At 46.3% G+C, this 14,358-nt stretch overlaps 2 protein-coding genes across 3 annotated transcripts in view; one reads left to right on the top strand and one right to left on the bottom strand.

Moving 5' to 3' along the window:
• CTPS1 (CTP synthase 1) overlaps positions 1 to 14,358 on the bottom strand; it is a 68,234-nt gene that overhangs the window by 15,140 nt on the left and 38,736 nt on the right. The window contains exon 19 of one of the 2 annotated variants that reach the window (XM_070764006.1): positions 12,929 to 12,962. The exons of the other annotated variant lie outside the window; for it this stretch is intronic. The gene's annotated coding sequence lies outside the window, so the exon portion shown is untranslated. Of the gene's footprint in view, positions 1 to 12,928; positions 12,963 to 14,358 lie in introns of those variants that run through there. 2 annotated transcript variants of the gene reach the window in all.
• SLFNL1 (schlafen like 1) lies at positions 1,637 to 12,972 on the top strand. The gene is made up of 4 exons (XM_070764645.1): positions 1,637 to 1,864; positions 5,062 to 5,544; positions 10,271 to 10,948; positions 12,794 to 12,972. The coding sequence occupies exons 1-4, from the start codon at positions 1,637 to 1,639 to the stop codon at positions 12,914 to 12,916; spliced, it is 1,512 nt and encodes a 503-aa protein (XP_070620746.1). The 3' UTR covers positions 12,917 to 12,972.

The raw sequence follows: 14,358 nt of genomic DNA, 5'->3' as shown, positions 1-14,358 counted from the left end.
ACCTTCCTCTTGTCCTTGTCCTCTATGAGGACTTTATCCAAAATGTCACCGAAGAGCATCGATCCCTGCAGCGGAGCTGATGCCAGGCGCCATTTTGATTTCAAGTCCGCTGGCCAATTTCTCAGCCACAACAGTCGGCGTGACGACAGTGTAGTGGCCATGCCTCTACTGGCAAAGTTAGCTGCGTGTAGGGTGGCGTCGGCGGAAAACTCAGCTGCGGCCTGCAGTTTGCTGATATCCTGGCGAAGTCTGGCCTCCTCCGGGCCGAGGCGTGACTGCAGCTCCTGGAGCCACATGATGGAGGCCCTGTTGAAGAAGGAGGCCGCGGCAGCCGCTCGGAAACCCCAGCCCGCCATTTGGTGGGTCTTGCGTAATAGGGTTTCCGCCTTCCTGTCCTCTGGTTTCAAACTCTCCCCCATCTCTGACGGTACAAGGGCACTAGAAACCAGCGTGACTACCGGCTGGTCAATGGGGGGAAACTCCAAAAGTTTTTCCACCTCTTCGTCGAATGTGTAGAACTTGCGCTCCAAATTCGAAGGTCCCTGAGCCGCTGCGGGGTGCTGCCAGGGTTTTTTAACTCCCTCAACAAAGATATGCGAGGCCGGGATGTGGTCCGACTCGGGTTGGGGTTCTCGTAAAAGGGAAGCAGATGTCTTGCCGGTCTCTGCTTCTGGTGTCTTGGCCGCTCCTTGCAGGTCCATTACCTGCCTTGCCTTAAAAAGCAGAGTCGGAAACAGTGTGGGTTTAAACAGACCAGCCACTGGCTGCTGTTCTGGGGTGTTCTCATCCTCTGAGAATTCGTACTCTTTATCACTGTCCTCGCCAAAGTCCGGATCCTCTGAAAGAGACCCCAAGCCCGAAGGGGGCGGTATTGGCCAAAGGTTTCTTGCTTGAGTCTGAGGACGGTTCACCTGCTGACCTGTCCCGGCATTCACTCCTTGAGCATAGACATTTGCAAACATCTCCTGTAGGTCTGGAGGCAATTGCTGCCACGAACCAGTCTGGGGGCGCAGCCCCGCCGCTGTAGGTGTAAATGTAGCCGAAGGTGCCTGGGTGCCCCTTCTTGGGAGCCCGGAAGGTTCAGGCCTAGTCCAGGACAAGGCTGGAGACAGGGCCTGTGGCAACGACATAAACTGCCCCTCTGGGGACCAGTCACCCTCCTGTAGGGGCCCCAGGTGTCCAAAGGCTGATTGAGGGGTCCCAGGCTCAGGTGTGGTTGACTGCCTCTGAGTCAGTGGTACTGGTGAGGGGGAGGGGTGCAAGGCTGCCTCCAATTTCTTCTCTAGCGCTTTTATGCGCTTTTCTGCCTCTTTTAATGAGGCCACCAAAGCAGGGGACTGGGAGGGCTTTGACCTCTCCTTATCTTTCCCCTTAGACTTCTCCTTGCTCACCACTGGGGAGCTGGCTTTCTCGGTATTGGGCTTATCCTCCATTGTACTCACAGCTCCGGTGGTTGTAACAGGTGTATTGCGAGAAAAATGCCTCTCAACAGCTTCGTCACAAATAGAAAAATGGCTGCTGCTGCTGGCCTCGCCCTTGCGGCTGCGCATTAGAGCCGTAGCCCAATTCGTGCCTCTCAGCTGCCGGAAGCCCTTCCGGTTGGCGCCCTTGCGCTCCGTGGGGGGGTCTTGCCAAAATGGCGCTGCCCAGCGGTTTCGCGGGCTTTTGCGCCCACCCCCCGCTCTCGCCGCTTCAAAGGGCTCACCCAGCCCGATCTCGGCCGTCTGGGGCTCGCCCAGGCCAGCCGCGGCGATCCCAGCGCTGGCGGCTGTGGCGGCATTCCTCTCGCCGCTTTACAGCTGATTCGGGCTCCGGCGCTGCCTGCGAGCCCCTCCGGGGGCAGCCGTTCTCCTCGAGCCTCCCAGTGGGGGGGGCGGACCCCCCCACCTTCGGCTCGCAGCCCTTGTTTGACCGCTGGGGCCAGGGACTCCGGGCTGAGGTGCTCCTCTTGGGGGCAGTTCCCTCGGGGGGAAACAGCCCCTAAGGAGATCGTTGGGGGTGTTGTCCGCGGAGGACAGAGACCCCTTCCTCCAACGTTGATCAAATCTGTAAGGAGACAAAAGAAACAAGATTAAACTGGTAATAACAACCATTAAATTTATTTAGCAAAACTCAGTATGTCTCTACTCTGGGACTGAGTTTTTAAAACTGAGCTCATGGGGGGACTGCAAGGGGGCGGTACCTATTATTATGTAAATTTTTTACTCAGTCTCTACCAATAGGATTGGTTAAATACCCATGTTGGACTCTCCTTCCAGATGCAGTGGAGAAAGGGAAGGAAATGCACACATGGAACAAATCCCCGAATTCATAATGTTTCCCTTTTTACAACCACAAGTAGATCTCAACATTCTAGTAAAGTACAGAGTAAACATACAAGGGTCGCCCTGAAAGTAATGCACCACATTTTTTTCCTTCAACAATTATTTATTGGACGCAATGAAACTTACACACAAGAAAGAATGATGTTTCTTCTTCGCTCCCTATTTTTCCATGTAATCTCCGTCCTGTTCTACGGCCTTCCTCCAGCAAGAAACAAGGGTGTGTATGCCCTGTCGCTACACAGTCATTTCTGTACTGTGCAAATCATCTCTTCGTCATCCTCGAAATGTCTTCCGCGACTAACTGAACTTCTGTCGACTGCAGATTCCACAACTAACCGTACTTCTGTCAACTATAGATTCTCCATAAACTACACAAACATTGTGAATGTTCCCAACAGTTTCTTTCTCCGCAGTGAGAAATACAATGGCGAAACGCTGCTTGTAATGTACATCACTTACAGACGCCATTTTGAAACACTGCTGCAGCTATGCTGTCTGAAGAAACGCAAAATGTACACACACACACTCCTGACAATTCAAACAACATATATCTAAAATTTCACATTCGTACTATTACTGTAGGCTGAGGAAAAAAATTGGTGCATTGCTTTCTGGGCGACCCTCATACAACCTGGAATTAGTATAGATCAGTGTTTCCCAACCTTGGCAACTTGAAGATATTTGGACTTCAATTCCCAGAATTCCCCAGCCAGCAAATGCTGGCTGGGGAATTCTGGGAGTTGAAGTCCAGATATCTTCAAGTTGTCAAGGTTGGGAAACACTGGTATAGATGACACAGTCATTATAGCTAGCCCTATTCCTAAAGTACCAGAATTACCTGGGAGAATGAACTAAGTGTAGCTAATGTCTCCCGAAGAGAGAAGTTACTTCATAATTAAAGAAGCTTCTTGGGAAACGCGTAGAAAATAGTCACTGGGAAAAAAGCATGAAGTCATTGCATAAATCTAATATCTGAATCTTCATTATATGATCTATTCAGTCAAATCCGTAAAATTTCATTATTGTTTGAAAGATAGCTGCTAAGTAACACCAGCAGCAATCTCCAATTACCAGATTACAATTAACACACACACACCACTTCTATGTGTCATTTTGTGGCAGGGGAGGTTGTTTCTCTCATAAGCTTGCTTTATTATTTACAGTATTTATTTATTTATTTATTCATTCATTCATTCATTCATTCATTCATTCATTCATTCATTCATTCAATTTTTATGCCACCCTTCTCCTTAGACTCAGGGCGGCTTACAACATGTTAGCAATAGCACTTTTTAACATAGCCAGCCTATTGCCCCCACAAACCGGGTCCTCATTTTACCCACCTCGGAAGGATGGAAGGCTGAGTCAACCTTGAGCCGGTGATGAGATTTGAACCGCTGACCTTCAGATCTACAAGTCAGCTTCAGTGGCCTGCAGTACAGCACTCTACCTGCTGCGCCACCCTGACTTCTTTAATCTCCATACCAAGATTTTAGGCCAGTGATGGCGAACTGTTGTGGTTCAGCCTGAGGCTCCTCAGGGAACGGCTGGAACTCTGCCTGCTCCATGCTCAGAGGGGGAGGACGAGGAACAGGAGGAGGAGGAGGACCAGGCAGACGGGGAAGAGGAATGTCAGGACGAGGAGGAGGGAGAACAGCCTGAGACCCCCGGGGGGAAGCTCTCCCCAGCGAGTAGCCTGGAATCATTAGATGAGAACGCACAAGCCATCATAGATATGAGGCAGAGAAGGGCAGCACAACAAAGGGGATAATTAGCCAGGTATTTCCATCCCTAATAGGCAACAGCTGGGTTTGGGTGTGGTTCTCCTCAGAAAGGTTGAAAAAGCAGGCCCGCCCTTCCTGTATTGTGGAGAGTTATCTTTTGGGAGTTCTGTGACCTTGCTTCGATCCTTGGCGTCTCTGATTCTGGCTTGTGGCCTCGAAGGCTGAAAACTTGGGGGAGGCGTGGGTTTTATTATCTACAGTGGTGTGTGTGCCAGCAAGAAGCCTGTTGTATTGTCTGGCCGTCGTGACTCTTCTGTGAAGCTTCATAGCATTCCAGTTTGTAAGAACAGTTTTTGTTATCTGTGTTTGTTTTCAAAGATATAAAATGACTTTGCTTTTTATCAGCGTGTCTGGCTACTCTTTTTAGTTGGCGTTGGCATCTGGGGGAACCCAGACAGAACACGAACCAATTGCACGGTTGCCACAGGTGGCACGCAAGCTGTTGCCCTAACTCAGCTCCAACATGCACGTGTGTCAACCAACTGATTTTTGGCTTGCAGAGACTCTGGGAGGGTGTTTTTGTCTTCCAGAGAGCTTCCGGGGAGGTGAGGGAGGGCGTTTTTACCCACCCCCGGCTCCAGCGAAGCCTTTGAAGCCTGTGGAGGGCAAAACACAAGCCTATTGGTCCCACCAGAAGTTGAGAAACAGGTGATTTCTGGTCCCCAGAGAATCTCTGGAGGGTGGGAGGTTTTTTTTCGCCCTCTCCAGGCATTGAATTATGGGTGTGGGCACTCGCGCATGCACGATAGCAGATGTGTATACTCTTTCAGCACCTGGGGGGGGGAGGTTTGCCATCACTGTTTTAGCCCCTTGGCCATTTGTAAGAGCCAAATTCTGTTTCTCCTTCGCAGAGACAAACCATAGAAGAGATCAGTCTTGAATCATGTACCACTGACACCTTCAAGCAAGATCCATGTAGAATGACCTAATCAGCTCTTCTGCGCTCCGTCTAGCAACCGCCGAGAAATACCACCAAATGTGAACCTTCCGTTAAGGCCTTGAAAATGGATGTGATTCCAGAAATCGTAGTAGAAGCCAAACAAGTAGCAGGTGACTTAGATCAGGTTCCAGAGGCAGCTTTGGAAGAAGCCAAAGCTGAAGATGGTTCTGGACAGACCCAAACCTTTCTCCTTTACGTTGGAAACTTAAACCCCAAACATTCCAGTGACGAGCTTGGCAGTATGTTGAAGGACATCCTCGGCATGACGAGTGTAACGCTCCAAAGATACGATATTGAAGTCATCAATAAAAAACGCAAGCATGCCTACGCTTTGGTTCAGGTCGCTGCAGAAATCAGCCTGGAGCAAGTCCTCAAGCAACTGCTGCTTGCTTCGGAGGCAGAACACAACCTCTCCAAAGAGCTTGTGCAGAAGGGGAAAAATCTTGTGGTGGGACAAGGCAGAAAGCCTGTACCCGCTACCAGAACTAGCAGAGAGGTAAGGTGCCAGAAAGCTAACTCTTCCATTATACTAGGGATTTCACGCTAAAAGTGATAAAACATATCAGGAAAGACTTAATGAACTCAATCTGTATAGTCTGGAGGACAGAAGGAAAAGGGGGGACACGATCGAAACATTTAAATATGTTAAAGGGTTAAATAAGGTTCAGGAGGGAAGTGTTTTTAATAGTAAAGTGAACACAAGAACAAGGGGACACAATCTGAGGTTAGTTGGGGGAAACATCAAAAGCAACATGAGAAAATATTATTTTACGGAAAGAGTGGTAGATCCTTGGAAAAAACTTCCAGCAGACGTGGTTGGTAAATCCACAGTAACTGAATTTAAACATGCCTGGGATAAACATAGATCCATCCTAAGATAAAATACAAAAAATAGTATAAGGGCAGACTAAATGGATCATGAGGTCTTTTTCTGCCGTCAGTCTTTTATGTGTCTATGTTTCTAAGAGTTTGAAAAAGCAGGATAGCGGTTATATCATGAGGATATAAAAGAGCTTTGTTGGATTCCAAAAATTTTACTGCTGGTTTTGTGAGGATGGCTTGGTGTGTGAGGCAGGGAACGCATACTCTAAAATCTCTATTTCCTCCCAATCAGCTGGGACTCAGGAGGCAGAGAATAGATGGGAGCAGAGCGCAGGGGTAAAATGGCTGGCGGACATAGCAGGGGAAGGATATCGTAAAACCCCCATTCCCACCCAGTGAAGGGCTGCAAAAAATTTTACTACCACACTGTGCGCATGGCATATTTTGTGGGTGTGGCTTGCTGACCATGTGACCAGGTGGGAGTGGTTTGATGATCCTATGACCAAGGAGTGGCTTAAAGGTCATTTGACTGGCTTAAAGGTGGCCAACTTGACATCACTTACATCAAGGGTTAGGGTTAGGGTGCTTGACCTCTCCTCGCCTTAAAGAGATACAATTATATTTCTGAACATCCAAAATTCTATGTATATATGCCATATGTGTACATGCATATTACACACAAGCACATAAAAATATACACTATCTACTATTATAAACTATATGTGTATGTACACACACACATGCATGCACAGTTCTTCTAAAATTCTACACATTCGACTTCATTTACTGTGATAGGAAAAATATACCCAGAACCCAAAGAAAAATATTCAACATTTTTCTATCAGTTCTACGTACCTAACCAAAATTTTGCTACCGGTTCTGCGTATCCATAGGAGCCCATCACTGTCCCCACCCCACTCTGGGGCCAGCCAGAGGTGATATTTGCTGGCTCTCCCAAACTACTCAAAATTTCCACTCCCGGTTCTCCAGAACTGGTCAGAACCTGCTGAATCCCACCTCTGCTTCTCACCTATGCAATACCGAGAAGACAGAAATCACGACTGACACAAACTGCCCCAGACAGATCATTCATGTTCTTAAAATACCTGTACAAATTTAAATTTAAAATGAACAATAAAAGATATTAAATATCCGGTTAGAATCTTGAAGCAGACCAGAATAGTGGAGAGGTCAAAGTTTAGGAACCAGTGAATTGGTTCTTAAAAGTCCTTGAAATCCTCCCATTATCCAAACACACACATACATAAAAGATGCACATACATGTGCAGGAAGCAAGGTACATGAAATGTATGCCTTTTGCTTTATTCTCTCCCTTGCAAGGAAATAACAGTCAATGATTTCTTTGCACCACAATAGCAGGGATAAGCTTAGCTGTTGTTATAAGGGATATATTTCTTGGATAAGCCCTAAATCTTTTGTCTTTCAGCAAAAAGATAGCACCCAATCTAATTCACCATGACCTAACAGAGGCTGCCTTCATGTACACTGCTCAAAAAAATAAAGGGAACACTTAAACAACAGAATATAACTCCAAGTAAATCAAACTTCTCTGAAATCAAAGGAAGCAACACTGATTTCCACATGCTATTGTGCAAATGGAATAGTTGTGCAAATGAAATATTCAATGAGAATATTTCATTCATTCAGATCTAGGATGTGTTATTTGAGTGTTCCCTTTATTTTTGGGGGGCAGTATATTCCAAAATATTCATAGCACATCTAGATTTCCCCCCACATTCCTTTAAAATAGTATTAAATAAATTTAAATATATATATATATATATATATAAATAGTATTAAAGCAGAATAGTCTTAACTGTGTACCTACCATGCACTAAAATAAGCAAGTCAGGGTAAATCTAAGCATTGTTTCCAGACATCACATTTTGTAGTAATTGCTCCCCCCCTTTTAAAAATATCCACAAAAGATTTGAGATTTAGCATATTTCCAGGACTCAGCTACCTTCTTTCAAGTCTAACACCACGATTCTTGTGTTCCCTTAAGCAAGGTTTAATTTGCAGCAGGCAGGGTAATCTCAGCTTTTAAGTGTCTCTTCAAAATTTATTAACAAGAACAAATTTGTTCTTTGGAGACGTTGGTTCCATTTGGCTAAATAACTCCCAAGTTATGGCAATAAGCTTTAGAGCACATTGATGCCAACAGACAATAGGAAATTTAGACAAATGTGGTCATGATTAGACTTCCAAGCTGACTTACTTTATATGAGCCTCAACCTCGGTGTGGTACATCAACATATTTTAAAACAAAAGTGTGTTCCTACCAGTTGGAACCGGTTCTATAGAACCAGTAATAATGTGGTGGTCTGGGTCACTAGAACCGGCAGGGATCCAGCCCTGCCACATGCCCGAGCCATTTCTCTCGGTGGTACCTATGGTGCCATTTTTTTTTCCTTCTGCAAATGCACAGGAGTCATTTTTTTAGCACTCTGTATGCACCCCCACAGCGCATCTCTGAAACGAACCAGCAATGAAGAAAACCGGAACCCACCCCAATTTAAATGTATTTGATTGCTACACCCATAATTGCTGGACCATATAGCTCTGGAGAACTTACAGGCAGGGGTGCGCAGCAGGCAGGATGGGGTGGAACACAGTTCCACCGGCAGAAATGAAGATGCATGCATAGCTACAGCTGATCGGCAGCTGTCACTTCCTGGATTACTGGTCTCAGCTCAGCTCTCCTTTTTTCCCCTGCTACTGCTGCATCTGCGCTCCTTGCTTTTTTCCTCTTTCCTCCTTCCTGGCCTTGAACGAGCTTCCCTCTCTCCTGCCCGGCACCGCTCCAGCCTCACGTGGTCACCTCCCGCCTGAGGTGCAAGCAGAAGATGTGGGCGGAAGTGGCGCTGGCAGCATTTATGCTTTTGGCAGCACCCATTCGCCTAGCTACCCAGCATGAGCTGGGGGGGTGACCCAGGAAGGAGAGCGCAGGAAACGCGATGCAAATTGTCACCCCAGCGAGTGACACTGGCGAGGTTGTAAGTCAAGGACTTAACAGTTCAATGATCGTTCAAGCCACTCCCACCTGGTCACATAGCCGGCAAGCCACTCCTACCCAGTCACATGAGCATTAAGTCACACCCACAAAATAAGCCACACCCACGGTGTGGTAGTAAAAATTTTGGCTGCCCATTACTGCTTACAGAGGTTATTTTGTTGTGGGGGGGCTATTAGCCTGCAAAGTTTGGGGGAAAATATGTCCATGGCATGCTAGGATGCAAAGCCAATTACGATTCCTCCACAAGGACCCAAAGTATCCTATGTTATATATAATAACAGTTGGCGGTTTTAAACCAACAAAGGAGACAAACTCAATATAGATCGGTGGTTCTCAACCTTTCTAATGCTGTGACCCCTTAATACAGGTCCTCATGTTGTGGTGACCCCCAACCATAAGTCTAGCGCCAATTCTCCCAACAGAGCTTTAAGCTGATTGGCAGGAAGGTCAAAGGGACACCCCCACTGTAAACGCCTGATTGGTTGGATTGTAAAAATATGTTCCAAGGCGCCAGAATAGTAGCTTTAGTTCCTAACTCCATGGGAAATTTGTCTTTTGCCGTGGTGTTAGGAGACCCCTGTGAAACAGTCATTCGATCCCCAGAGGGGTCCTGACCTCCAAGTTGAGAACCACTGGTGTAGATCTTAAATTATAGCTCTTCCCTGATTTCAGAGTTTTCGGAAATGACAGCCATTCAGTGTCTATGGAGATACTTAGTCATCTAAGTCATGATTGCCTCAAACGTGTTTATTTTTCCCCCCAAATGGACTTCTCTTCCCCTGAAGACCTTTCGCTTCTCATCCTGGGAGCTTCTTCAGTTCATGAACTGAAAAGGCTTCCTTAGATGAGGAGTGAAGTCTTCGAGGAAAAACAAAGGGAGTCCTTTAGAAAAAGCACTTTTGGGACAACCATTCAGCTTTTTGAATTCCAAAAATAATCAGAGCCCCTGGACTTAAGCTCTCCCCTTCCCCATGTATTTATTTTATTTGTTTGATTTTGTCAAGTACGTATTTGTGATATACAAAGATAATGATACTAGTAAAGAAGCATTAGGACAGGGGACGGAAGGCACACTGGCGCACTTATGCACACCCCATACTGACATCTTAAGAATCAGGAGAGGTCAACAGTGGATAGTCTAAGGGTAAAGTTTTGGGGGTCAGGTGAGGATACTACAGAGTCTGGTAGTCAGTTCCGTGCATCAACTCTATAAAGCACAAGAAGAAATATTGGATCTATACGGGTATGTAATTTTTATCACAATTGCTCAACCAAAACAGGAACCTACATTCTTGCAAAGCCGCAAGTCCTTTTACTGGTGGCATTTGATTATACGCTTGAATTTTACTCATCATGCCTACAGAGTGATTCCAAGGGAAGCAGATCCGATGTTCTCCTAGGAGCACCGCCAGGGCCCGAGGGAAGGAAGCCGCTGCCAAACGACACCCGAGCTAATCCCATCAGGAAAAGCATCCGTTACCCTTGGCGACTGGTGGACTGGCCAGCGACTTTTCTGAACAGCACCCGCTCAGACAGTGCCATTGTGCATCGAGAGATTGTCGGGAGAGAGTGCCTGTTCTATGGCGCTTTCGTCGGTGGAGAGACGCGGAACGTGGAATTCAAGCAAGGAAGCAGAGACTACCTGACGACCACGCTGAAGCATCACTTGCGGAAGTACACCTGTGCCTTTCTCAACAGCGAAGGGGGAAGTCTCTTCGTGGGGGTTGAGGATAACGGCCTGGTGTGTGGCGTCAAATGCGACCACAAGGAAGAAGACCGGATTCGCCTGCTGACCGATTCTCTTTTGAAAACCTTCAAGCCCCAGGTGTTCCCGATAGCCTACACGCTGAGCTTCATCCCAGTGGTCAAAGCGGAAGACACAGGCATCTTTCTCAAGGTCATCCGGCTGAGCGTCCATCCTCCCAAGCCGCACGCAGAACCGATCCTGTATGAAACGGACCAGGGGGAAGTGTACCTGAGGCGAGATGGCAGCATCCAAGGACCCCTCTCTGGAAGCGCTATCCAGGAGTGGTGCCGGCAGGTAACATTCAGGTTTTTGTATAAAGCGCTTTGGGGACATACAAGTCACACAAAGAAGTACCATATTTTTTGGAGTATAAGATGCCCCAGAGTATAAGACACACCTTGGTTTTTGGGGAGGAAAATAGGGAAAAGAATCTGCTTACCAGGTATTCATCTGGCTAGCGTCCTTAGTCAGCACATTATTTTATCCCCTAGTTAGGGCTTTAAAACAACTTTATTCCGAGAGAGTAACAATGAAAGAGCTTGCAAGCCAGTAAGAGCTGGGGACATTGTACCTGGTTAGGGTCGGAAAGACAGGGTTTGGAAAACATTCTTCGCAGAGAGTAACAATGAAAGAGCTTGCAAGCCAGTAAGAGCTGGGGACATTGTACCTGGTTGGGGTCGGAAAGACAGGGTTTGGAAAACATTCTTCGCACAGAGTAACAGTGAAAGAGCTTGCAAGCCAGTAAGAGCTGGGGACATTGTACCTGGTTAGGGTCGGAAAGACAGGGTTTGGAAAACATTCTTCGCAGAGAGTAAGAGTGAAAGAGCTTGCAAGCCAGTAAGAGCTGGGGACATTGTACCTGGTTAGGGTCGGAAAGACTGGGTTTGGAAAACATTCTTTGCAGAGAGTAACAATGAAAGAGCTTGCAAGCCAGTAAGAGCTGGGGACATTGTACCTGGTTAGGGTCGGAAAGACTGGGTTTGGAAAACATTCTTTGCAGAGAGTAACAATGAAAGAGCTTGCAAGCCAGTAAGAGCTGGGGACATTGTACCTGGTTAGGGTCGGAAAGACAGGGTTTGGAAAACATTCTTCGCAGAGAGTAACAATGAAAGAGCTTGCAAGCCAGTAAGAGCTGGGGACATTGTACCTGGTTAGGGTCGGAAAGACTGGGTTTGGAAAACATTCTTCGCAGAGAGTAACAATGAAAGAGCTTGCAAGCCAGTAAGAGCTGGGGACATTGTACCTGGTTAGGGTCGGAAAGACAGGGTTTGGAAAACATTCTTCGCAGAGAGTAACAATGAAAGAGCTTGCAAGCCAGTAAGAGCTGGGGACATTGTACCTGGTTAGGGTCGGAAAGACAGGGTTTGGAAAACATTCTTTACAGAGTAGAGCTGGGGACATTGTACCTGGTTAGGGTCGGAAAGACAGGTTTTGGAAAACATTCTTCGCAGAGAGTAACAATGAAAGAGCTTGCAAGCCAGTAAGAGCTGGGGACATTGTACCTGGTTAGGGTCGGAAAGACAGGGTTTGGAAAACATTCTTCGCAGAGAGTAACAGTGAAAGAGCTTGGAAGCTGGTAAGAGCTGGGAACACTTTTACTACACTTGATCTTAGCCAAAACGCTGAGAAACGATGCTGGGAACACTTTTAGTACCTGATTAGGGCTGGGGGAGAGCTACATTCAAAAAATAAGACACACCCAAATTATCATCATTTTAGGGAAGAAAAAAGTGCGTCAGTTGTAAAGTCATGTCCGACCCATCGCGGGGTTGTGGTGCTCGACGGACAATGTTCCTCCAGGCCTTCCTGTCCTCGACCATCCTCTGGAGTCTATTTAAGCTCATGCCAACTGTTTCAGTGACTCCATCCAGCCACCTCATTCTGTGCCATCCCCTTCTTCTTTTGCCCTCAACCTTCCCCAGCATTAGGCTCTTCTCCGGTCAATCCTTCCTTTTCACTAGGTGGCCAAATTATTTGAGTTTCATCTTCAAGATCTGGCCTTCTAAAGGGGGAATTGGTCCACAAGGCTTAAAGTTGCCAAGGTTGGAGACCCGTTTTAAGACTTCCTAGCTTTCCTTACGCCATCGTTGGGCCACTATTACAGGGAAAGGAATGACCATGACTTTGTCAATTTCCCAGAAATGGACAGAGGAAATCAAGAAGCTGGAAGTGAAAATAGGCGACTTGCTGAAGGAGAAAGAAAACCTGCAACAGCAGGTACGCTCGGAGAACACCACCAGGAAATGCTGCGTCATCTTGTAACATTTAAGCCACGCCATCCGTAATAAACTGGAGGACAGCTACATACCTGGGCAAAGAAAACATGGCCCCATTAAAAGCTTTGCTGTACCTACAGTCATCTTGTGCCAGGTGGCCATTATTAGGCTCTGCTTACCTCTTTCCAATACATGTAGAGTATCCATTGCAACCAACATTGGAAAAAGCCAGTTTACCCTCTCTCCCTCTGTGTGTGTGTGTGTGTGTGTGTGTGTTTGTTTGTTCAAACCAGTCAAGTTAATGAGTGATGGAAATCCTACCCTTTTATATACATATGCATGTATGCATGTATGTATGTACATATACTGCTCAAAAAAATAAAAGGAACACTCAAATAAGACATCCTAGATCTGAATGAATGAAATATTCTCAGAGTATTTCATTTGCACAACTATTCCATTTGCACAACCGCATGTGAAATTGATTGTCAATCAGTGTTGCTCCCTAAGTAGACAGTTTGATTTCACAGAAGTCTGACTGGAGTTATATTCTGTTGTTTAAGAGTTCCCTTTATTTTTTTGAGCAATGTATTTATTTGTTTATTTGACTTCTATGCTGCTCAATCCCAAAGGACTCAGTATTTAGAGGGGAAACATTATTTGCAATTATTAGCTATTAACATGGCAATTTCCTGTCCTTTCCTCTGCCTGTGTTTCACCGTGTGGTTATTACTGCTATCGGCAATTCTCTCCTGGGGGGTGGGGGGAAGGCAAACAGTTGCTTCTGGGACGTTCAAAACAGGTTAAAAGTCTAATCTTGGATTATGACTAATATTCTTGACATCCACCAGCATTTACATCGGAGGTTGTTTCAGATCATAAAAGAACAGCGGCCTCTTTTCCATGTGTTAAGAGCAGCCGAGTCAATTCCTTGAGTAAACATTAGGCAATGATATTCTGTCTGGCCTTTTCCAAAGTCTCAATAAGCAAGGTCTGTTGGTAAAATAATTTTATACAATAAAATGATGAATGCAAAGGATTTCATGCTGGCCCGAGTTATCTAAAATACCAAGAGATAAGACAATTCGGGGAAGCGGGCCAGCTAAAGTCATAAATCTCTACTACTAGTTTAACCACATTCACAAACCAAGCTGCAGCAGCTCATGCAAAAAGATCGAAACAAAGTCCATGGGAGCAGAATAAGTCTCTCAAATCCCAGGCACCATCTTCCATGATGGGGAACGTTGCTTGCCACACTCTCTTTCCCAGCATACACTGCCAAGGAGTGGCCAAATGTCCCATGGATCTAATCAACGCCAAGAACCCCTTCTAGAGAGATATTCATGTCTGGATCTCACTCTCCTTACTCTTGCATCTAACAGGGGGTCCTGATCGTCAAAGTCCCAATCGTCCTCTGACTCAGACAATACCCTAACTACAGTCGCTGGTGATTCCTCAGTCCCTGACCTTTCCTCACTGACTCAGATG

This window comes from Erythrolamprus reginae, chromosome 11 (assembly GCF_031021105.1).
Source record: "Erythrolamprus reginae isolate rEryReg1 chromosome 11, rEryReg1.hap1, whole genome shotgun sequence".
In the NCBI taxonomy this organism is placed as follows: domain Eukaryota; kingdom Metazoa; phylum Chordata; class Lepidosauria; order Squamata; family Dipsadidae; genus Erythrolamprus; species Erythrolamprus reginae.
This window is presented reverse-complemented; position numbering and strand designations above follow the sequence as displayed.